Here is a 17,465-nt window from a genome sequence, read left to right on the forward strand (position 1 = left end):
CTGGCATAGCCAGCGATGCCCACACCCCGTAAATTATTTTTTTAAAAATCAGTTTAGTGAGCAAGAAAAGGCTGAAGCAATGGGTCCAACTTGGCAGTCCTGTTTGTGGATCCTGGGAAAGAAGTAGAAGTTGGCTGTGCAGTTTCAATGGACTATGGAGGCTGTGGGAGAAATATCGCCAGATGAGGTCAATGACAGTTTGGGATACGATGGCTTAATGTTTGGTAGTGGGATCATGGTCCAGGGAGGTGGATGGAGGTGTCAGGGAGTTGGCAATCAATCTCTGCTAGATAGAAGTCGGTTCATCAAACAACAACCCTGCCATACTTGTCAGCAGGTTTAATGACAATGTTAGGGTTGGACTTGAGAAGTCAGGGTGCTGCAAGTTCAGACAGAGACAGGCTAGAGTGAGTGAGGGGAGCAGAGAAATTGAGGTGTCTGATGTCCCACCAGCAGTTCCCAATGAAAAGATATGAAAAAGTGAGAGGAAGGGGTCCAGGCGTTATGAAAATTTTGAAGACAGGAGAAAGGATCCACTGTGTGGAATAAGTTTCCTGGCCAAACAAGGTGGGGGCAGAGGGAGGGCAAGGAAGAAGAGCTCAACATTGTGCTGAGCTCAGTTCCTTGAGGTGGGAGAGTGAGGGGATGAAGCTGTGACCTTTGCTGGGGCCTGAGGTTCGAGGTCAGAGAGGGCAAGGTTTTACTCTGAAAAATCAGTACTGGGAGCTGGTCCATGGCATTGCTCCCTTTTCCATGCCTCAGGATCGTAGAGTCAGTTTTCCATGCCAGAGCTGTAAGCTCTGTGCTGGTCCACAGCCTCTTGATATCTGAAGTTAAATGGTGCTGGTACGAGAGTGGCTTCTGTACATAAGTGGCTGTAACTGTGACTGGGTTGTGTGGTAATGGATTTCGCTTCTCTTTCCAGGGTTACGTCTGTGATATTATCTACAAAGGGACAGAAGAGAGGATAAAGGAATGTGCACTACAGGATGGCAGAGTTCCACTGGTATGTGAGAAGAACTTCTTATTCTCTTCATTATCCTTCTCCCCTTACATTGATTGACATTATACAATGATAGAATAACACAGTACAGAAAGAGGCCATTTGGCTCATCAAGTCTGCACCAGCTCTGCCAAAGAGCAATCCATTGTTCTTTTCCCCAGCTTTTTCTCCAAGTTTTTATTCTGTTCTCTTTTGAAAACTGTAATTGAATGTGTATTCACCAAGCTATCAGGTAGTGCATTCCGAATTCTATCCACACGTTGCCTATAAAGATTTCCCTCATGTCTCTGTCCTGTGAAAGTCCATCCCACTGATAACTTCTCACTTTGCTCAACACAAAAATTAACTAGGAGTATGTTTTAAAAAGTTAATCTGCTGGCTTCACAAGTCTGAAAGATTAAAGAAGCAGAAGAATAGAAAGAGCGAGCAAGAAAGATGGGCAAGAGAAAAGAAAGACAAAAAGGGGCAGAGTTGTAGCCCCGTTGGTTTGGAGGGAACACAATGAAGGGGACCTGTGGAAGATTATTCCGTGCCAGTGATTTTTTTTTTAAACGTTCATTTTCCGAATTGAAAATAGCAGAGGTGACATGTTAATCTTTTGAAGTTGTGACAGCAGGCACTGAGTTTAACTGTAATGTGAGTATGTAACTGAAGTACTTGCAACAGCCACAGAACCTAAATTTCCACCCAGGCCAGTTATGAGATTTCCCACATTATGAACCAAAGCACAAACAGAGAATTAAAGGCAAGCACACTAGAAAAAGAATGTTAAGGTGCATGAAGAAGACTGCCAAGATGCCAGAGAGCATGAAGGAAAATGGGAAAAATTTTAGATAATTACAGATATTCATTCTTCAATAATAGGCCTTTGTATCTTTGTACTATTAATAAAGATGCAGAGATGGCAAGCAAATTCCTTCGGATTGTTCTCAAAGAAAGGTTAGTACTTAACAACTTAAAACAGAATTCCATTAATCTCATTGGAGCTGTACATCAGGGTTATGCTTTGTTCTGTAAAAAGAAATGCTTCTCTTTTATCGATAGTTCACGATTTATGCTGGGGCCGCAGAACTTCAAAATTTTGTAATGAGCCTATAACTCATTGACAGATTTTCAAATTGATTGCAAAATAAACACACGAATCGGCATGTGGAAGGCAGAGAGATAACCTAACTGAGTCTAATGTTAACTGTTTCTTAAACCATGTAATGTCAAAGGGATGTGACTCCAATATGTTGTTCTGTCAAGTTTTCTTGAGAGTTTTGACAAATAACAACATCAGTAATGGACAGTTTCCTCACACACAGAGTTAAGGAATAAATGAAAAGCTACAGTCAATTTTTGACAGCTAGAATATTGTCTCATAATAAGTTTTCCTTCCAATTGTGTATTTTTTTTTTGCATTACCTTTCCACCTTTCCACAGAAAGTGATGACTGTTTCTTGGCATGTGGTTCCATGGCATTCATAACCTTCGGTACCTTGGCCAAGTGGCTGCCCTTCACTTCTGGCATCAATGGTTAGAAAGCTATTCAGCTTTGGAGGATTTCAAAGCTGTACTTTATCTCTTCACCTGATCACACATGTGGCTACTGTCCAGGAGGGGTGCTGATACCAATTTCAGTGGCCCTGCCTTTGCCATCCTGGCCACTGTTGAGAATAGAATCTTATAAATTTAAATTTAAAAGTTTCATACTTGCTTTCGAGTCCCTCCATGGCCTCGCCCCTCCCTTTCTCTGTAATCTCCTCCAGCTTTACAACCCTCCTGAGAACTCGGTGCCCCTCCAATTCAGGCCTCTTAAGCATCCCCAATTTCCTTCATTCGACCATTGGTGGCTGTGCCTTCAGTTACGTAGGCTCTAGAGTCTGGAGTTCATTCCCTCCACCTCTTTGCCCCTCTCTCCTCCTTTAAAACACTATTCAAAACCAACCTCTTTGGTCACCATTCCTAATGTCTCTTTATGTGGCTCAGTGTCCGATTACACTCATAGAGTCATAGAGGTCTACAGCATAGAAAAAGGCCCTTCGGTCCATCGAGTCTGCACCGGTCGAACAAGTACCTAACTATTCTAATCCCATTTTCCAGCACCAGGCCCATAGCCTTGTATGCATCGCAAGTGCACATCCAAATATTTCTTAAATGTTACGAGGGTTTCTGCATCTACCACCCTTTCAGGCTGTGAGTTCCAGATTCCCACCACCTCTGGGTGAAAAAATTCTTCCTCACATCCCCTCTACACCTGCTGCCCCTTACCTTAAATCTATGCCCCCTGGTTATTGATCCCTCTACCAAGGGGAAAAGTTTCTTCCTGTCTACCCTATTTATGCCCCTCATAATTTTATATACCTCAATCATGTCCACTCTCAATCTCCTCTGCTCCAGGGAAAATAACCCCAGTCTATTCAATCTCTCCTCATAACGAAAACTCTCCAGCCCAGGCAATATCCTGGTAAATCTCCTCTGTACCCTCTCTTATGCAATCACATCCTTCCTATAATGCAGATTCCAGAACTGCACACAATACTCTAGCTATGGCCTAACCAGTGTGTTATACAGTTCCAGTATAACCTCCCTGATGTTATATTCTATGCCTCAGCTAATGAGGGCAAGTATCCCATATGCCTTCCTAACCACCTTATCTACCTGTCCCGCTACCTTAAGGGACCTGTGGACATGCACACTAAAGTCCCTCTGATCCTCGGTACTTCCCAGGATCCTACCATTTATAGTGTATTCCCGTGCCTCGTTTGTCCTGCCCAAGTGCATCAACTTACACTTATCCGGATTAAATTGCATTTGCCACTGATCAGCCCATCGGACCAGCCCGTCTATATCCTCCTGTAATCTAAGGCTATTCTCATCACTATTTACCACTCCACCAATTTTCGTGTCATCCGTGAACTTACTGATCAGCCCTCTTACATTCAAATCTAAATCATTTATTTGTACCACAAACAGCAAAGGACCCAACACCAATCTCTGTGGAACCCCACTGGACACTGGCATCCAGTCACAAAAACATCTCTCGACCATCCCCTTCTGCTTCCTGCCACTCAGCCAGTTCTGGATCCAATTTGCCAAATTGCCTTGGATCCCATGGGTCCTTACCTTCGTTATCAGTCTTCCATGCGGGACCTTATCAAAATCCTTGCTGAAGTCCAAGTAGACTGCGTCAAATGCATTGCCCTCATCTAAACACCTGGTCACCTGTTTGAAAAATTCAATCAAATTTGTCATACATGACCTCCCCTTAACAAAACCAAACTGACTGTCCTTGATTAATCCCTGCCTCTCCAAGTGTAGATTAATTCTGTCCCTCAGAATTGCTTCCAATCGTTTCCCCACCACTGAGGTTAGACTGAGTGGCCCATAGTTCCCTTGTTTATCCCTTCCTCCCTTCTTGAATAACGGTACCACATTGGCTGTCTTCCAGTCCTCTGACACCCCTCCTGTGGCCAGAGAGGTATTGAAAATTATTGCCATCTCCTCCCCTGCCTCACTCACTTTCCTGGGATACATTTCATCCGGGCCTGTAAATTTATCTACTTTTAGACCACTTAGAAATGCCTTCCTTTCTATGCTAATTTCTTTAATTAATCAATTATATCACAGTCCTTCAGCCTGATTTCCATACCCACGTCGTCCCTCTCACAACACAAAGTATTCATTTAGAATGCTACCTACGTCTTCTGGCTCCACACACAAATTACCACTATGGTCCTTAATTGGCCCTATTCTTTCCCTGGTTATCCTCTTACTCTTAATGTACTTGTAAAATAACTTTGGATTTTCCATTATCTGCCAATATTTTTTCATGCCTCCCTTTTTGCTCTCCTAGTTTCCTTTTTAAGTTCCCCCCTATACATTCTATACTCCTGTAGGGCTTCTGCTGTTTTGAGCCCTTGGTATCTGCCATAAGCCTCCTTTTTTCTCTTTATCCAATTCTATATATCCCTCAACATCCAGGGTTCCTTGGATTTGTTGGTCCCACCCTTTGTCTTTACTGGAATATGTTGGCCCTGTACTCTCCCTATTTCCTTCTTGAATGAGTCCCACTGCTCTGATGCAGATTTACCTAAAAGTAGTTGCTCCCAGTCCATTCTTACCAAAACATATCTGCTCTTCTATTTCTCTCTGACTATTTTGGGGCCTATAGTACACTCCCAGCAATGTGATTGCTTCTTTTTTGTTTTTCAGTTCTACCCATATGGCTTCATTTGAGGAGCCTTCTAAGATGTCATCCCCCCTTACTGCTGTAATTGATTCCTTGATCAATATTGCAATATTGCAATACCCCCTCCTCTTTTACCTCTTTCCCTGTCTCGCCTGAAGACCCTATATCCTGGAATATTGAGCTGCCAATCCTGCCCCTCTCTCAACCAAGTCTCTGTGACAGCAATGACATCATACTTCCATGTGTTAATTTGTGCCCTCAGTTCTTCTGTCTTATTCATCAGACTCCTTGCATTAAAATAAACACCATCCAACCTTGCCAAACTCCCTTGTGCCTTAACTGGCCATAAGACCATAAGACATAGGAGCAGAAATTAGGCCATTCAGCCCATCGAGTCTGCTCTGCCATTCAATCATGGCTGATAAGTTTCTCAACCCCATTGTCCCGCCTTCTCCCCGTAACCTTTGATTCCCTTACCAGTCAAGAACCTATCTATCTTGGTCTTAAATACACTCAATGACCTGGCCTCCACAGCCTTCTGTGGCAATGAATTCCATAGATTCACCACTCTCTGGCTAAAGAAGTTTCTCCTCATCTCTGTTCTAAAAGGTCTTCCCTCTACTCTGAGGCTGTGCCTTCGGGTCCTAGTCTCTCTTACTAATGGAAACATCTTCCCCACATCCACTCTATCCAGGCCTTTCAGTATTCTGTAAGTTTCAATCAGATCCCCCATCATCCTTCTAAACTCCATCGAGTATAGACCCAGAGTCCTCAAACGTTCCTCATATGTTAAGCCTTTCATTCCTGGGATCATTCTCGCGAACCTCCTCTGGACCCTCTCCAGGGCCAGTACATCCTTCCTGAGATACGGGGCCCAAAATTCATCACAATATTTTAAATGTGGTCTGACCATAGCCTTATAAAGCCTCAGCAGCACATCACTGATTTTATATTCTAGTCCTCTCGAAATAAATGCCAACATTGCATTTGCCTTCCTAACTACCGCGTCAACCTGCAAGTTAACCTTAAGAGAATCCTGGAATAGGAATCCCAAATCCCTTTGCACTCCAGATTTCTGAATCCTCTCCCCATTTAGAAAATAGTTTATGCCTCTATTCTTTCTACCAAAGTTCATGACTTCACACTTCCCCACATTGTATTCCATCTGCCACTTCTTTGCCCATTCTCCTAACCTGTCCAAATCCTTCTGCAGCCTCCTCGCCTCCTCAATACTACCTGTCCCTCCACCTATCTTTGTATCATCTGCAAACTTAACCAGGATGCCTTCAGTTCCTTCATCTAGATCATTAATGTATAAAGTGAAAAGTTGTGGTCCCAACACTGACCCCTGCGGAACTCCACTAGCCACCGGCCGCTATCCTGAGAAGGACCCCCTTGTCCCCACTTTCTGCCTCCTGCCAGACAGCCAATCTTCTATCCATGCTAGTACCTTGCCTCTAACACCATGGGCTCTTATCTTACTGAGCAGCCTCCTGTGCGGCACCTTGTCAAAGGCCTTCTGGAAGTCCAAGTAGATAACATCCATTGGCTCTCCTTTGTCTAACCTATTCATTACCTCCTCAAAGAATTCTAAGAGATTTGTCAGGCATGACCTCCCCTTGATGAAACCATGCTGACTTTGCCCGATTTTACCATGAACTTCCAAGTATTCTGAAATCTCATCCTTAATAATGGACTCTAAAATCTTACCAACAACCGAGGTCAGGCTAATTGGCCTGTAATTTCCTGTCTTTTGCTTCACTCCCTTCTTAAACAGGGTGGTTACATTAGCGATTTTCCAGTCCTCTGGGACCCTCCCTGACTCCTGTGATTCCTGAAAGATCACCACTAACGCCCTCCACTATCTCTTCAGCTATCTCCTTCAGAACTCTGGGGTGTAATCCATCTGGTCCAGGTGATTTATCCACCTTCAGACCTTTCAGTTTTCCTAGCACCTTCTCTTTGGTAATGGCCACCATATCCCTATTATTTCTATGCCTTCCAGACTCACTTGCTCTCTCTTCTAATTTTGGCTGTGCATCTCCCCTTGCTGAACCTCCTCTCAGGATCCCACCCCGCTACCAAGTTAGTTTAAACCTTCCCCAACAGCACCAGCAAACTTCCCCGCAAGGATGTTGGTCCCATTCCGGTTCAGGTGCAACCTGTCCGCCTCGTACAGGTCCCACCCACCCCCAGAAATGATCCCAATGTCCCAGAAATCTAAAGCCCTCCCTCCTGCACCATCTTGCCAGCCACGCATTCATCTGGACTAATCTCCTATTTCTATACTCACTAGCGTGTGGCACCGGAGTAATCCAGAGATTACTATCTTTGAGGTCCTGTTTTTTAATCTGCTTCCTAACTCCTGTGAAATACCTTGGGCCATTTTACCTCATTAAAGGCAAAATTTAAATAAAAGTTGTTATTGTGGTTGTATGCCTTGCTCATCAAGGTAGTGCTTTGAAAGAGTTATGTAAATTGGTAACTATACAATTCTAGGGAAATTAAGCCCTACTTGAAAAGGAGACATCAGAAACCTAATTCACAAACAAATGGTACAGATTTTCCATTTTAGTAACAGGAGCCTGAACACCTTTTTGTGAACTTCTTTAGCACTCAGATTCAGCAGTGAATTTTGCATTGAAACTTGACAAACCCACCATCACTGTGGCAATTATTGCATTTCATTTCCCTTATTAAGAAACTAGCAGTGATGCCAATGGTGCCAATACTCCAACTCTGCATACCTTTGCTCTTTAATTTATATACGTTTCATGGCATACTGATTGCCTGTATCTGCTAGGGGTCATTGCAAAAGAATTATTGATGCACAATTAAATCGCCCTCTGTATAAAATCTCCAGTCTCCACTGAATCTCAGCATGGTATGGAAATAAACAGGAGATACCTCCACTTTTGGAAGGACCAACTTAATGCACTACCATCTCTACATCACAGAGCTTTACAAGAAGATTGTTATAGATTAAGAGTTAGCCAAGTCTTCATCTTAATGTCTGCACTCTTGCTTCTGTTATGTGTCTGTCCTTATTAAATAGCCATGTTCAAAAACTGCAAATGTGGAAGCAGGCTAAGGAAATATATTTTCCTAGATGTCAGGTTGGGATTTGATTTAAGAGTGAGCCTGTGGAAATACTACAGCTGCTTGTCATGGGGAATCATTGGCTAAATCCATTTGTTTAAAATAATAAGAACATTAGAAACAGGATTAGGTCAGTGAGCCCCATGAGCCTTCTCCGCCATTCAGTTAGATCGCAGCTGATATGTTCCTCAACTACATTTAGCCGCCTTAACTCCTATCCTTTAATATCCTTACATAATAAATGTCTACCATCTGAAAAGCTACAATTGACTCCCAGCAATAACAGACATTTGAGAGAGAGAGAGAGTAGATCACTCCTTACATTTGTGTGAAAAGTGCTTCCTGATTTCTCTCTGGAACAGCATAGCTCTAATGTTAAGATTACGCCTTTTGTTCTGTATTCCCCACCTCAGGACATCATTTATCTCAATCTGTTGAATCCTTTGATAAACACCTCAATTAGGTCACCCCTCAACTTTCTAAACTCATAGGACTGGAAACCAAATGTATTGCAACCTGTCCTTATAATTTAACCCTGTCAGCCCCAGTATCATTTTGATGAATCTTCACTACAGTCCCTTAAGGTCACTATTTATCTTTCCTGAGGTGCAGTACCCAGAACTGAGTACTGTAATCCAGATGGGGATGTGGCTTTGTACGATATAAATGGCTGCTTTGACTTTCCTGAGAGAAGAATTTGCTATGGGTGCGGTAAGTATTTGTGCGAGTACTTTAGTTGTAATTTCTACCCTTGTATGACTTCATATCTGAACTGAACTGTACTGTTGGGGCCTCTGAACAAATCTCTTGATGTATAATAAATGAATGTCCTATTTTGATAGTAGTCCTGTTGATAGTAGAGGCATACAACTGGGATTAGAAATAGGAAAAATCAGCCATGGCTCCTATTCCTGATTACTATCCAGCGATCTTTGCTGAAGAGAGGGTGTGTGAATATTAGAAGACCAATATTGTGATTGGAAGTGTCCAAAATAATTTGGAGGTAAGTTGATGCAACCTGAAGCACTTGGACCTGTACCTACACTGGGAATAAGGCTCATCAAAGCTCTGCTTATTTTGGACAGTTCAATGAAGCTTTCATTGAACCTTACAGTGCTAGTGTGCTGAATATCCTTAGTGAAAGTGTGTGCTGTATTTCCTATTGTTTTATAACTGTGTACTCCTATTTCCACTGCTGAGAGAATGCAGAACATAGGACATGACCTTAAGGCTAGAGCCAGGTCATTTAGGACTGAAATCAAGAAACACTGTTTAACACAAAGGGTAGTGAATAGTAGTGGGTACCTGGATCTCAATCCTCCAGAAGGCTGTGGATGCTGGGGGTCAACTGAAACTTGCAAGACTGAGATTGAAGCATTCTCTTTGCTCTGGTGGGGCAGATAGGTGCAGATCAATAAAGATACTATTCAGGGATGTTTGCACATTTACATTGCCTTTTGCAGCTCAGGAACAGTCTTCCTCACACCTGCTCCCAAGTTTGAGCCACAGATGAAACAGCATTTATGGGCTCTGTTACCTCCATTTTACGTTGGCAGTGAGCGATTTATAGCAGGATGTCCCTCCACTCCAAATAGGACTACTCCTCACATTATGGAGTAGTGCCAGCCATTTATCCCCATGGTCTCTACTCTGCATCTCAAGTTGGACAGTGGTGGTGCTCCCCTGGGTGTCAATTCCCTTAATTTGCAGGTGGAGAATGGCCATTTGGCACCAGCAAGGAGAGCAACCATTGACTAAGGAACCAGACATTAGAATGAGTAAAGGCCTCACGACAGGAGAGTAGAGGGTTTCTGCACCCAACACCCAAATCGTTCATAAATTGCTCAGATTCTGTGAAGCTGCAATTTAGGAAAGAATAAAGTTTCATCTCCATCAATTGTTGCTTCATGTTCCTCCAGGTATCGGGTATCGTGTTCTTCTCATGGGAGACTGCTGAGAAACTCTTGGCTACACATGTCACTCCTCCTCTGGACTCTTGCACCTATATGGGTCTGGACTCAGGGACTCGTCCTGTTCAGGTACTGTCAAAGTCATAGGAGCCCAGTGAGTCTTTCTTAAACAGAAGAGCTGCAGCAGTGCAAGGATAAGGCCCAACACTATCTTCTCAGGGCAACTGGAAAAGAGTAATAAATGCTGGCATTGTCAATATCACCATCATCCTACGAACAACTAAATGACAAGAGTGTCTTTCAGTCACATCTGATACTGTGAAAGTGTTGACTCCTATACCAGGCTAGAGTACACTAAATGAGCTGAACTTGCATCCAACTGAGAGACCATTTTGTGTATCATCTGAAAGACAGGACCTCCCCATAGTGCAGCATCGCCTCACTACTGCACTGGAGTGTCAGCCTAGATTATGGGCTTAAGCCCCTGGAGTGGGAGTTGGTCCCACAACCTCTGACTCAGGTATGATTGCTACCCACTGAGCCATGGCTGAGGAGCCTGCAGGGATTTACCAGTGCTCGGCACTGTGTTGCAGGGTCCAGACTCAACTGAAGCATGAGCATCATGACAGAAGGTGAACAGGAGGTTTATACTCCAACATGACTCTGTCCCTCAAGAAGAGGAAATGTCAGACATATTGGGACTTGGCATAAAATGTAAAAGGGTTTTTGCTGCGCGCCGACTATAAGTTGTGGTTCTATTGCTTGTTACGTATTACTTCCTCCCAATAGTTGTCCATTTTCTTTGACATCTTGCTGTGCATGGCACGCCATACTCGTGAAGATGTCTTTGTGAACAGAGCAAATAAGATTCTGCAGAGCAGCGACATCACTAAGCCCACCAGGGCTGACAGCAGTGACATGGCCATCATGAGGAGTGCCAGAGCTGTGCTGTGGCAGGAGCTCCGAGGGATTCCTGTCACCATGGGTGAGTCATGCATCTTGTGTTTGAATTTGTCTCTATAATTACTCCACTACAGTTTGACTTTTCAAGTATTGCTTCTCCACAGCTACATATGAACATAGAAAAATATCTATATGGTTCAATTCCACTCTTGGCCAATCCTAGTTTGTATGGTTCAGCTCAACCCTGGATCTGTCCTTGTCTGTATGGTTCACCTCCAGTATGGACCTGTCCCTTGTCTGTATGGTTCACCTCCAGTATGGACCTGTTCCTTGTCTGTATGGTTCAACTCCAGTATGGACCTGTCCGTTGTCTGTATGGTTCACCTCCAGTATGGACCTGTTCCTTGTCTGTATGGTTCAACTCCAGTATGGACCTGTCCCTTGTCTGTATAGTTCAACTCCACTCCGGGTCTCTCCTAGTCTGCATGGTTCAATTCCACCCTCGGCCTGTCCTTGTCTGTATGGTTCAGCTCCATTCTAAGCCTGTCCTGGTCTGTATGATTCACCTCCACTCTGGGCATGTCCTGGTCTGTATAATTCAACTCCTCTCTGGGCCTGTCCTGGTCTGTATGGTCCAGCTCCACTCTGGGCATGTCCTTGTCTGTATGATTCAGCTCCACTCTGGGCCTGTCCTGGTCTGTATGATTCAATTCCACTCTGGGCCTGTCCTGGTCTGTATGGTCCAGCTCCATTCTGGGCATGTCCTTGTCTGTATGGTTCAGCTCCATGCTGGGCCTGTCCTTGTCTCTATGGTCCAGCTCCTCTCTGGTCCTGTCCTGGCCTTTATGATTCAGCTCTACATTTACTAAAGTCTCTGGAATGGGACTTCAGCTCATTGCCTTCTGATTCAAGAGGCAAGGGCGCAAGCAAGTTAGCCAAAGCTGACGTAGTAATGTTTGTTGTACTTTGCAGCCTACATAGCAGATGGTTGCTATGACTACATGACCTTGTCGGCAGATGATCACATACGGAACCTGACACGGAGGGGAAGCATGTCGAGCTGTTTTGTGGTCCATCACATTGTTCATTCTGAGCTGACTGTACGTAACACCCACCTCTTTATTAAAGAACCTGACAACTACATATCCTCCCCTCCTTCCCATTCACCCTCTGGCAGGAGTACAGGTACCTTCTGCTATTAGGGTAAATAGCCCAAACCCACGAACCAATAATCCCGCTCCCCCCACCACAGCTCAGTAAGTAGCTGTCCACAGTGTGGTACTGCACCATAGGAACAGGAGTAGGTCTTTTAATCCATTGAGCTGGTTCTGCCATTCAGTTAAATCATGGCTGATCTATATCTCAACTTCATTTACCCCACTGCCCCCCTCAACCATTTTGATCCATTTCCCTTGATACCCTGAACCAACACTAATCTGTTAATCTCAAATATGAAAATTTCAATTGACCCAGCATCCACAGCCGGTTAGGGAAGAGAGTTTCGACATTCCATTTCCCTTTGTGTGAAAATGTTTTTTATTTCATTCTTCAATGGCCTGGCTCTAATAAAATTGTATCTCTTTGTTCTGGATTCTCTCACCAGTGTAAATAGTTTCTTTATTTCTGCCATATCAGTTCCCTTTTATCATTTTAAACACTTCAATTGGATCACACTTCAATCTTCTAAACTCAAGGGAATACAAACCAAGTTTATGTAACCTGTCTTCAAGTTCCAGTTTAATAATTGAGGCTTTACTCCCCCTAAGACCAATGTATCGATATCTATTATGAAGGGTGGTGCCCACAGCTCAATGCAGTATTCCACATGGGGTCTGACCAACGATCTATACAACTGAAATATCACTTCAGTCCCTTTGAATTCCTTTGTGATAAAGGCCAACATTCCATTAACTTTTTGATTATTTGTACCTATGCTGTAGCTTTTATTTATTTATCTGTGTAGCCCCCTAAATAACTTTATGCCTCCACAGCTCCTGGTCTCTCAGCATTAAGAAAATTTCGATTTGTCTTTCTTGGATCCAAAGCGATCACAAACTTCCCCACTGAACCCCATCCACCACAGTTTTGCTCATTCACTTAATCTTGTCTTTGTCCCTTTGTAACTTCCTGTTCCTGCCTATATCGCCAAATGTGCTTCCTAATTTTATGTCATCTGCAATCTTGGATGTACAGCTCTATTCCTTTATCTAAATCATTAATATATCTAGCGAAAAATTGAGGCCCCAGTGCAGATTGCAGGTAAACACCACATTTTGCCTATAATAATAAAAACAGAAAACGCTGGAAAAACTTGGGTCTGGCAGCATCTGTGGAGAGAGAAACAGAGTAAACATTTCAAGTCCGCATGACTCTTCTTCACTCTGAAGAAGAGTCATACGGACTTGAAATGTTAACTATTTCTCTCTCCACAGATGCTGCCAGATCTGCTGAGTTTTTCCAGCATTTTCTGTTTATATTCCAGATTTCCAGCATCCACAGTATTTTGCTTTTACCACATTCCACCAATCAGACAAACTCTTTTATCCTTCTCTCTGTTTCCTATCTCTCAACCTGTTATCACCTTAGTCATAAGGTAGCCTTCAATTTTATGTATTTTCGTTTTTGATAAATAATCTCTTGTACAGAAACTTATTGATTGCTTCCTACATGCTCCTGTCCATCATGTTTATGGCATCTTCAAATAATTCAATAAGATTAATTGGACACAACCTTCCAGAGTCGTAGCAGCTCTCTTTAATCAACTGATAATGTCCGGGATTTTTGCCAAGTCGAGAATGGTGGGTGGGACCCGATTCCAGGATTTCTGCCCTATTTCTGTTTCCAGCAGTTTTCGCTGGCACAAGATAAGGGTGTGGGTAGCAAGCCCACATGCACCATTCCTGCCCCTTCTGGCTCCATTACGGTGGTGAACATTTCAAAACCCCACCTTTCCCACAGAGTCCATTCTGTTGTTCATGGCACCTCAAAGGAGTCACAAACCAAGAAGATTCCTAGTCCTGAGTGGGGAACCACAAAAATCAGCCATTCAACATACACATTGAAATAAATTGCCCCTCTTATCTTGCATCAGAGATATGAGTGGGTTTGGGTGGGGTGAGGACTTGAGGGCCTGACGATGATGATTTACAACTGGCCCAGCATCGCAGTAAATTGAGGCAGGCCTGCCTGCCTGCCTGCCTCCATTGCCACCAAAGGAAGCCCGACTCCATGCAGCCCCCAGCTCCCCAGAATGAAAATATGGCAGGCAAGGGCATCCTTAACAGAGGTGGGTTTGTGGAATTCGGAACTTCCCTGACTCAGGCTTCCCATCTCCTTCACAGAAATCTGGCCCCAAGTATTCAGTCAGCCAGTCCATGATGGTTGATTCCAGTAACCTCCCCACAACTGATGTTAAACAGACATATCTGTGATTTTTTTGGTTTCACTCTCATTGTCTTCTTAAAGAACGGAGTTACACTTAGGGCAGGATTTTTCAACTGAAGTGGGTAGCTCGAGTTGGGAACTTTGCTGATCGCCGGACCCCCACCTCAGTGAAAAGTGCCCCAAACTAAGAGATTTTTTTCCTTCAAGTGTGGGATGGGGAGTGGGTAAAATATGCAGTTGGGCCCACCAATCCCAGAATCAGGATAGAAGGCCCACCTGGGTTCTCTGGGACTTGGTCCCAGTTATTTTAGAAGATATTTACTAGCCTTCACCCCTCACCCCTCATTCCCTCCATACCAATTCATGCACTCCACCAGCCCCTCATATCCCCCATTCTAACTTGATGCCAAATCATCCAGTATCCACCATGGGCAGATCTCAGGAGCCATGTGGAGATGAAAGAAATACACTTCTAAGCATCAAATACAGCTGTCGCTACACAGACTTGATGGTGAAAAAAATCCCATTCATGAAAGCATCAAAGCTTTGAGATCTCAAGTGTTTAACCTCTTAACTCTGTTCATACCCTAATCCATTACTAGCTCCCTTAAGCTATCAATCAAACTGTGAACTCAGAACCATCACTGACATAATTGTAGCTTTTGAAACTCAGCCAAGCATTCATAACAGCCCTTGTGGAAATGTCAATAAATAACTATTGAAACTGCTCGAACAGATGCTATACTAGCTGGCTTGTCAATCAAAGTAGTCTCGTAGTATTTTTTAACAGCTGCAGCTAGTATTTTTACAGTTTAAAGAGTGCAAGATTTTTTTTTTAAATTTCAGATCATGACTGTTAAACAGACCTTATCCACACTTGAAGAGCATTTACATCTGCTCCATCAATTCGTGACTTCCATATTGTGTGTTAAGGCCCTTACAACAGCCAAAATAGTTTGAACAGCGCAAAATTCAAATGACCCTGCTGAGTTTGGGTTTCCCACCTGTGTGATTCATGCTCTGCCCCCTTTCCCCTATCACCAAAAATGTGGTCTGTTGGAAATGAGGCAGGACATCTGGGCCCCATCCACCATTTTTAGGTCTGCAGAGCTTTCCCACCTCTGCAAAACTCTGGCAATTAGAAAGCAGAAGGGCCCAAAATCTTATTCCCAGTCCATCTGTGCTATGTTTGCAGTCTCCAATTCTACATGCCATCTATGACTAAGAACGTGATTTGAGCACCTGTTGTTCTATAGAAGCCTGAGGTGATCAATCCCTCAATCATCTTTCCCTCCCACTGGGGACAAGTTGTACCTCAGTATTGTTATTGCAGACGATGACAAAATGTGGTTTATTCCATGATTGAAATTAAGCAACCAAAAATTGAACAATTTTTTATTTTAATTTTTGTATCTGCTTCAAAATACAAAAAATCCAAACCCACCATCCCCCCCCCCAACACACAGACACACACCCCACCACCACCACCTCCACATCCTTTCTGCTTGTCACCAGAGAGGAGGAAACCAGGGAAGCCAGGCTATTCAGTATTCAGATAACAACAAATAATCTTGCCCCATCCTCCCCCAGAGTTAGCCTGATATCTCTGTACCACTGGTAGTCAAGACCTGAACTCTGGAATTTACTCGAAACCTCTCCACTTCTCTCTCTTTTTTAAGAAGTTTCTTAAAACCTACCTCATCTACCACACTTTTGGTCATCTGACCTAATATCTCCTTCTGTGGATTATGCTGCTGTGAAGTGCCTTGGGATGTTTCACTGCATTATTAAAAGCACTATATAAATGCAAATTGTTATTGATGTTGATAACTGCTAAAATTCAAGCTGTGTTTGGGATACATCATAAAGTTCAGAGCTGGCATGTTTAGCTTGATGCAAAACAAAAAGATAAAGTTTATGATCTTCTGTGATCTGTTTGGTTTTTGTTTAAGCATCCTGCTATGTTGAACGAGGACTGTTCTGTCATCAATAGCCTGCTAGATGGGGAGATCACAGTCGAGCCAAATAGTGTTGTCCAACACTGCCACCTACAGGTAAAACTGTGGCTGTGACTGAGTCACTCTGCTTGGCCATCAGAGAAAAATGTTCCTGTGTATTCTTTTATAACTCACCAATGATTTCACTCTGTATTTAGTCATATATATTTAAATTACGTAGAATTTACAGCATAGCAACAGGCCATTCAGCCGAACAGGCTTCTGCTCCAAAAAAACAAAGCCCCAACTTGCTTCTTCACCGTATCCTCTCATTCCTTTCTCACCCATGTACTTATCCAGCTTCCTCTTAACTGCATCTATTATATTTTCCTCATGTGATAGTGAATTCTACCTTATAACCACTTTGGGTAAAGAAGTTTCTCCTGAATTCCTGATTGGATTATACAGATCTTTTCTTTATGACCCCTAGTTTTGGACTCCCCAAAAGTGGGAACATTTTCTTCATGTTGACCCTAACAAACCCCTTCAAACTTTTAAATACTTCTATCGGGTCACCCCTCAACCTCCTGTTTTCTAGAGAAAAGAGCCCTAGCCTGTTCATTTGTTCCTGATGGTTGGATGTCTTAGTTCTGGTATCAGTCCTATAATTTTTTTTTTTGCATTTTCCTCAGTGTTTCTATGGCCAGAATTTTATGCTTCCCCCATCAGTAGGTTCTCAGGCGGTGGGGGGAGCATGAATTGCATGGATGGGATTCCTTCTGAGATCCTGCCAGCCCCAACCTGGTCACAATTTTATGGTGGAGCGGGCATGGCCTCGAAGGGGAAGCCGGTTCTTACCCCAGTTAAACCCCTTAAGTGGCCACTTACAGGCCTTTTCCCGTCCAGCCTCAATTTTTAGGCTAGCAGGTGGATGACAGATCAGTGGGGGGAGGCTGCTAATAAATTGAGTTCAACCTCCTCAGGTGGTGGTGGTGGGGGGGGGGTGCGGGGGTGCGCCTCCATCAGAAGCCCCCTTCTGACTAGGGACAGCCTCT

At 43.5% G+C, this 17,465-nt stretch overlaps 1 protein-coding gene across 4 annotated transcripts in view; it reads left to right on the forward strand.

The window, feature by feature from the left end:
• Nucleotides 1–17,465, forward strand: part of LOC121279952 (L-fucose kinase) — a 392,301-nt gene that overhangs the window by 335,150 nt on the left and 39,686 nt on the right. For all 4 annotated transcript variants that reach the window (XM_041191553.1, XM_041191550.1, XM_041191552.1 and 1 more), the window contains 5 exons: nt 926–1,006; nt 10,196–10,315; nt 10,976–11,171; nt 12,062–12,189; nt 16,426–16,527. In XM_041191553.1, coding sequence (XP_041047487.1) covers nt 926–1,006; nt 10,196–10,315; nt 10,976–11,171; nt 12,062–12,189; nt 16,426–16,527 — 627 coding nt within the window. The remainder of the gene's footprint in view (nt 1–925; nt 1,007–10,195; nt 10,316–10,975; nt 11,172–12,061; nt 12,190–16,425; nt 16,528–17,465) is intronic.

Source organism: Carcharodon carcharias, chromosome 7 (assembly GCF_017639515.1).
Source record: "Carcharodon carcharias isolate sCarCar2 chromosome 7, sCarCar2.pri, whole genome shotgun sequence".
NCBI classification, from domain to species: Eukaryota; Metazoa; Chordata; class Chondrichthyes; order Lamniformes; family Lamnidae; genus Carcharodon; species Carcharodon carcharias.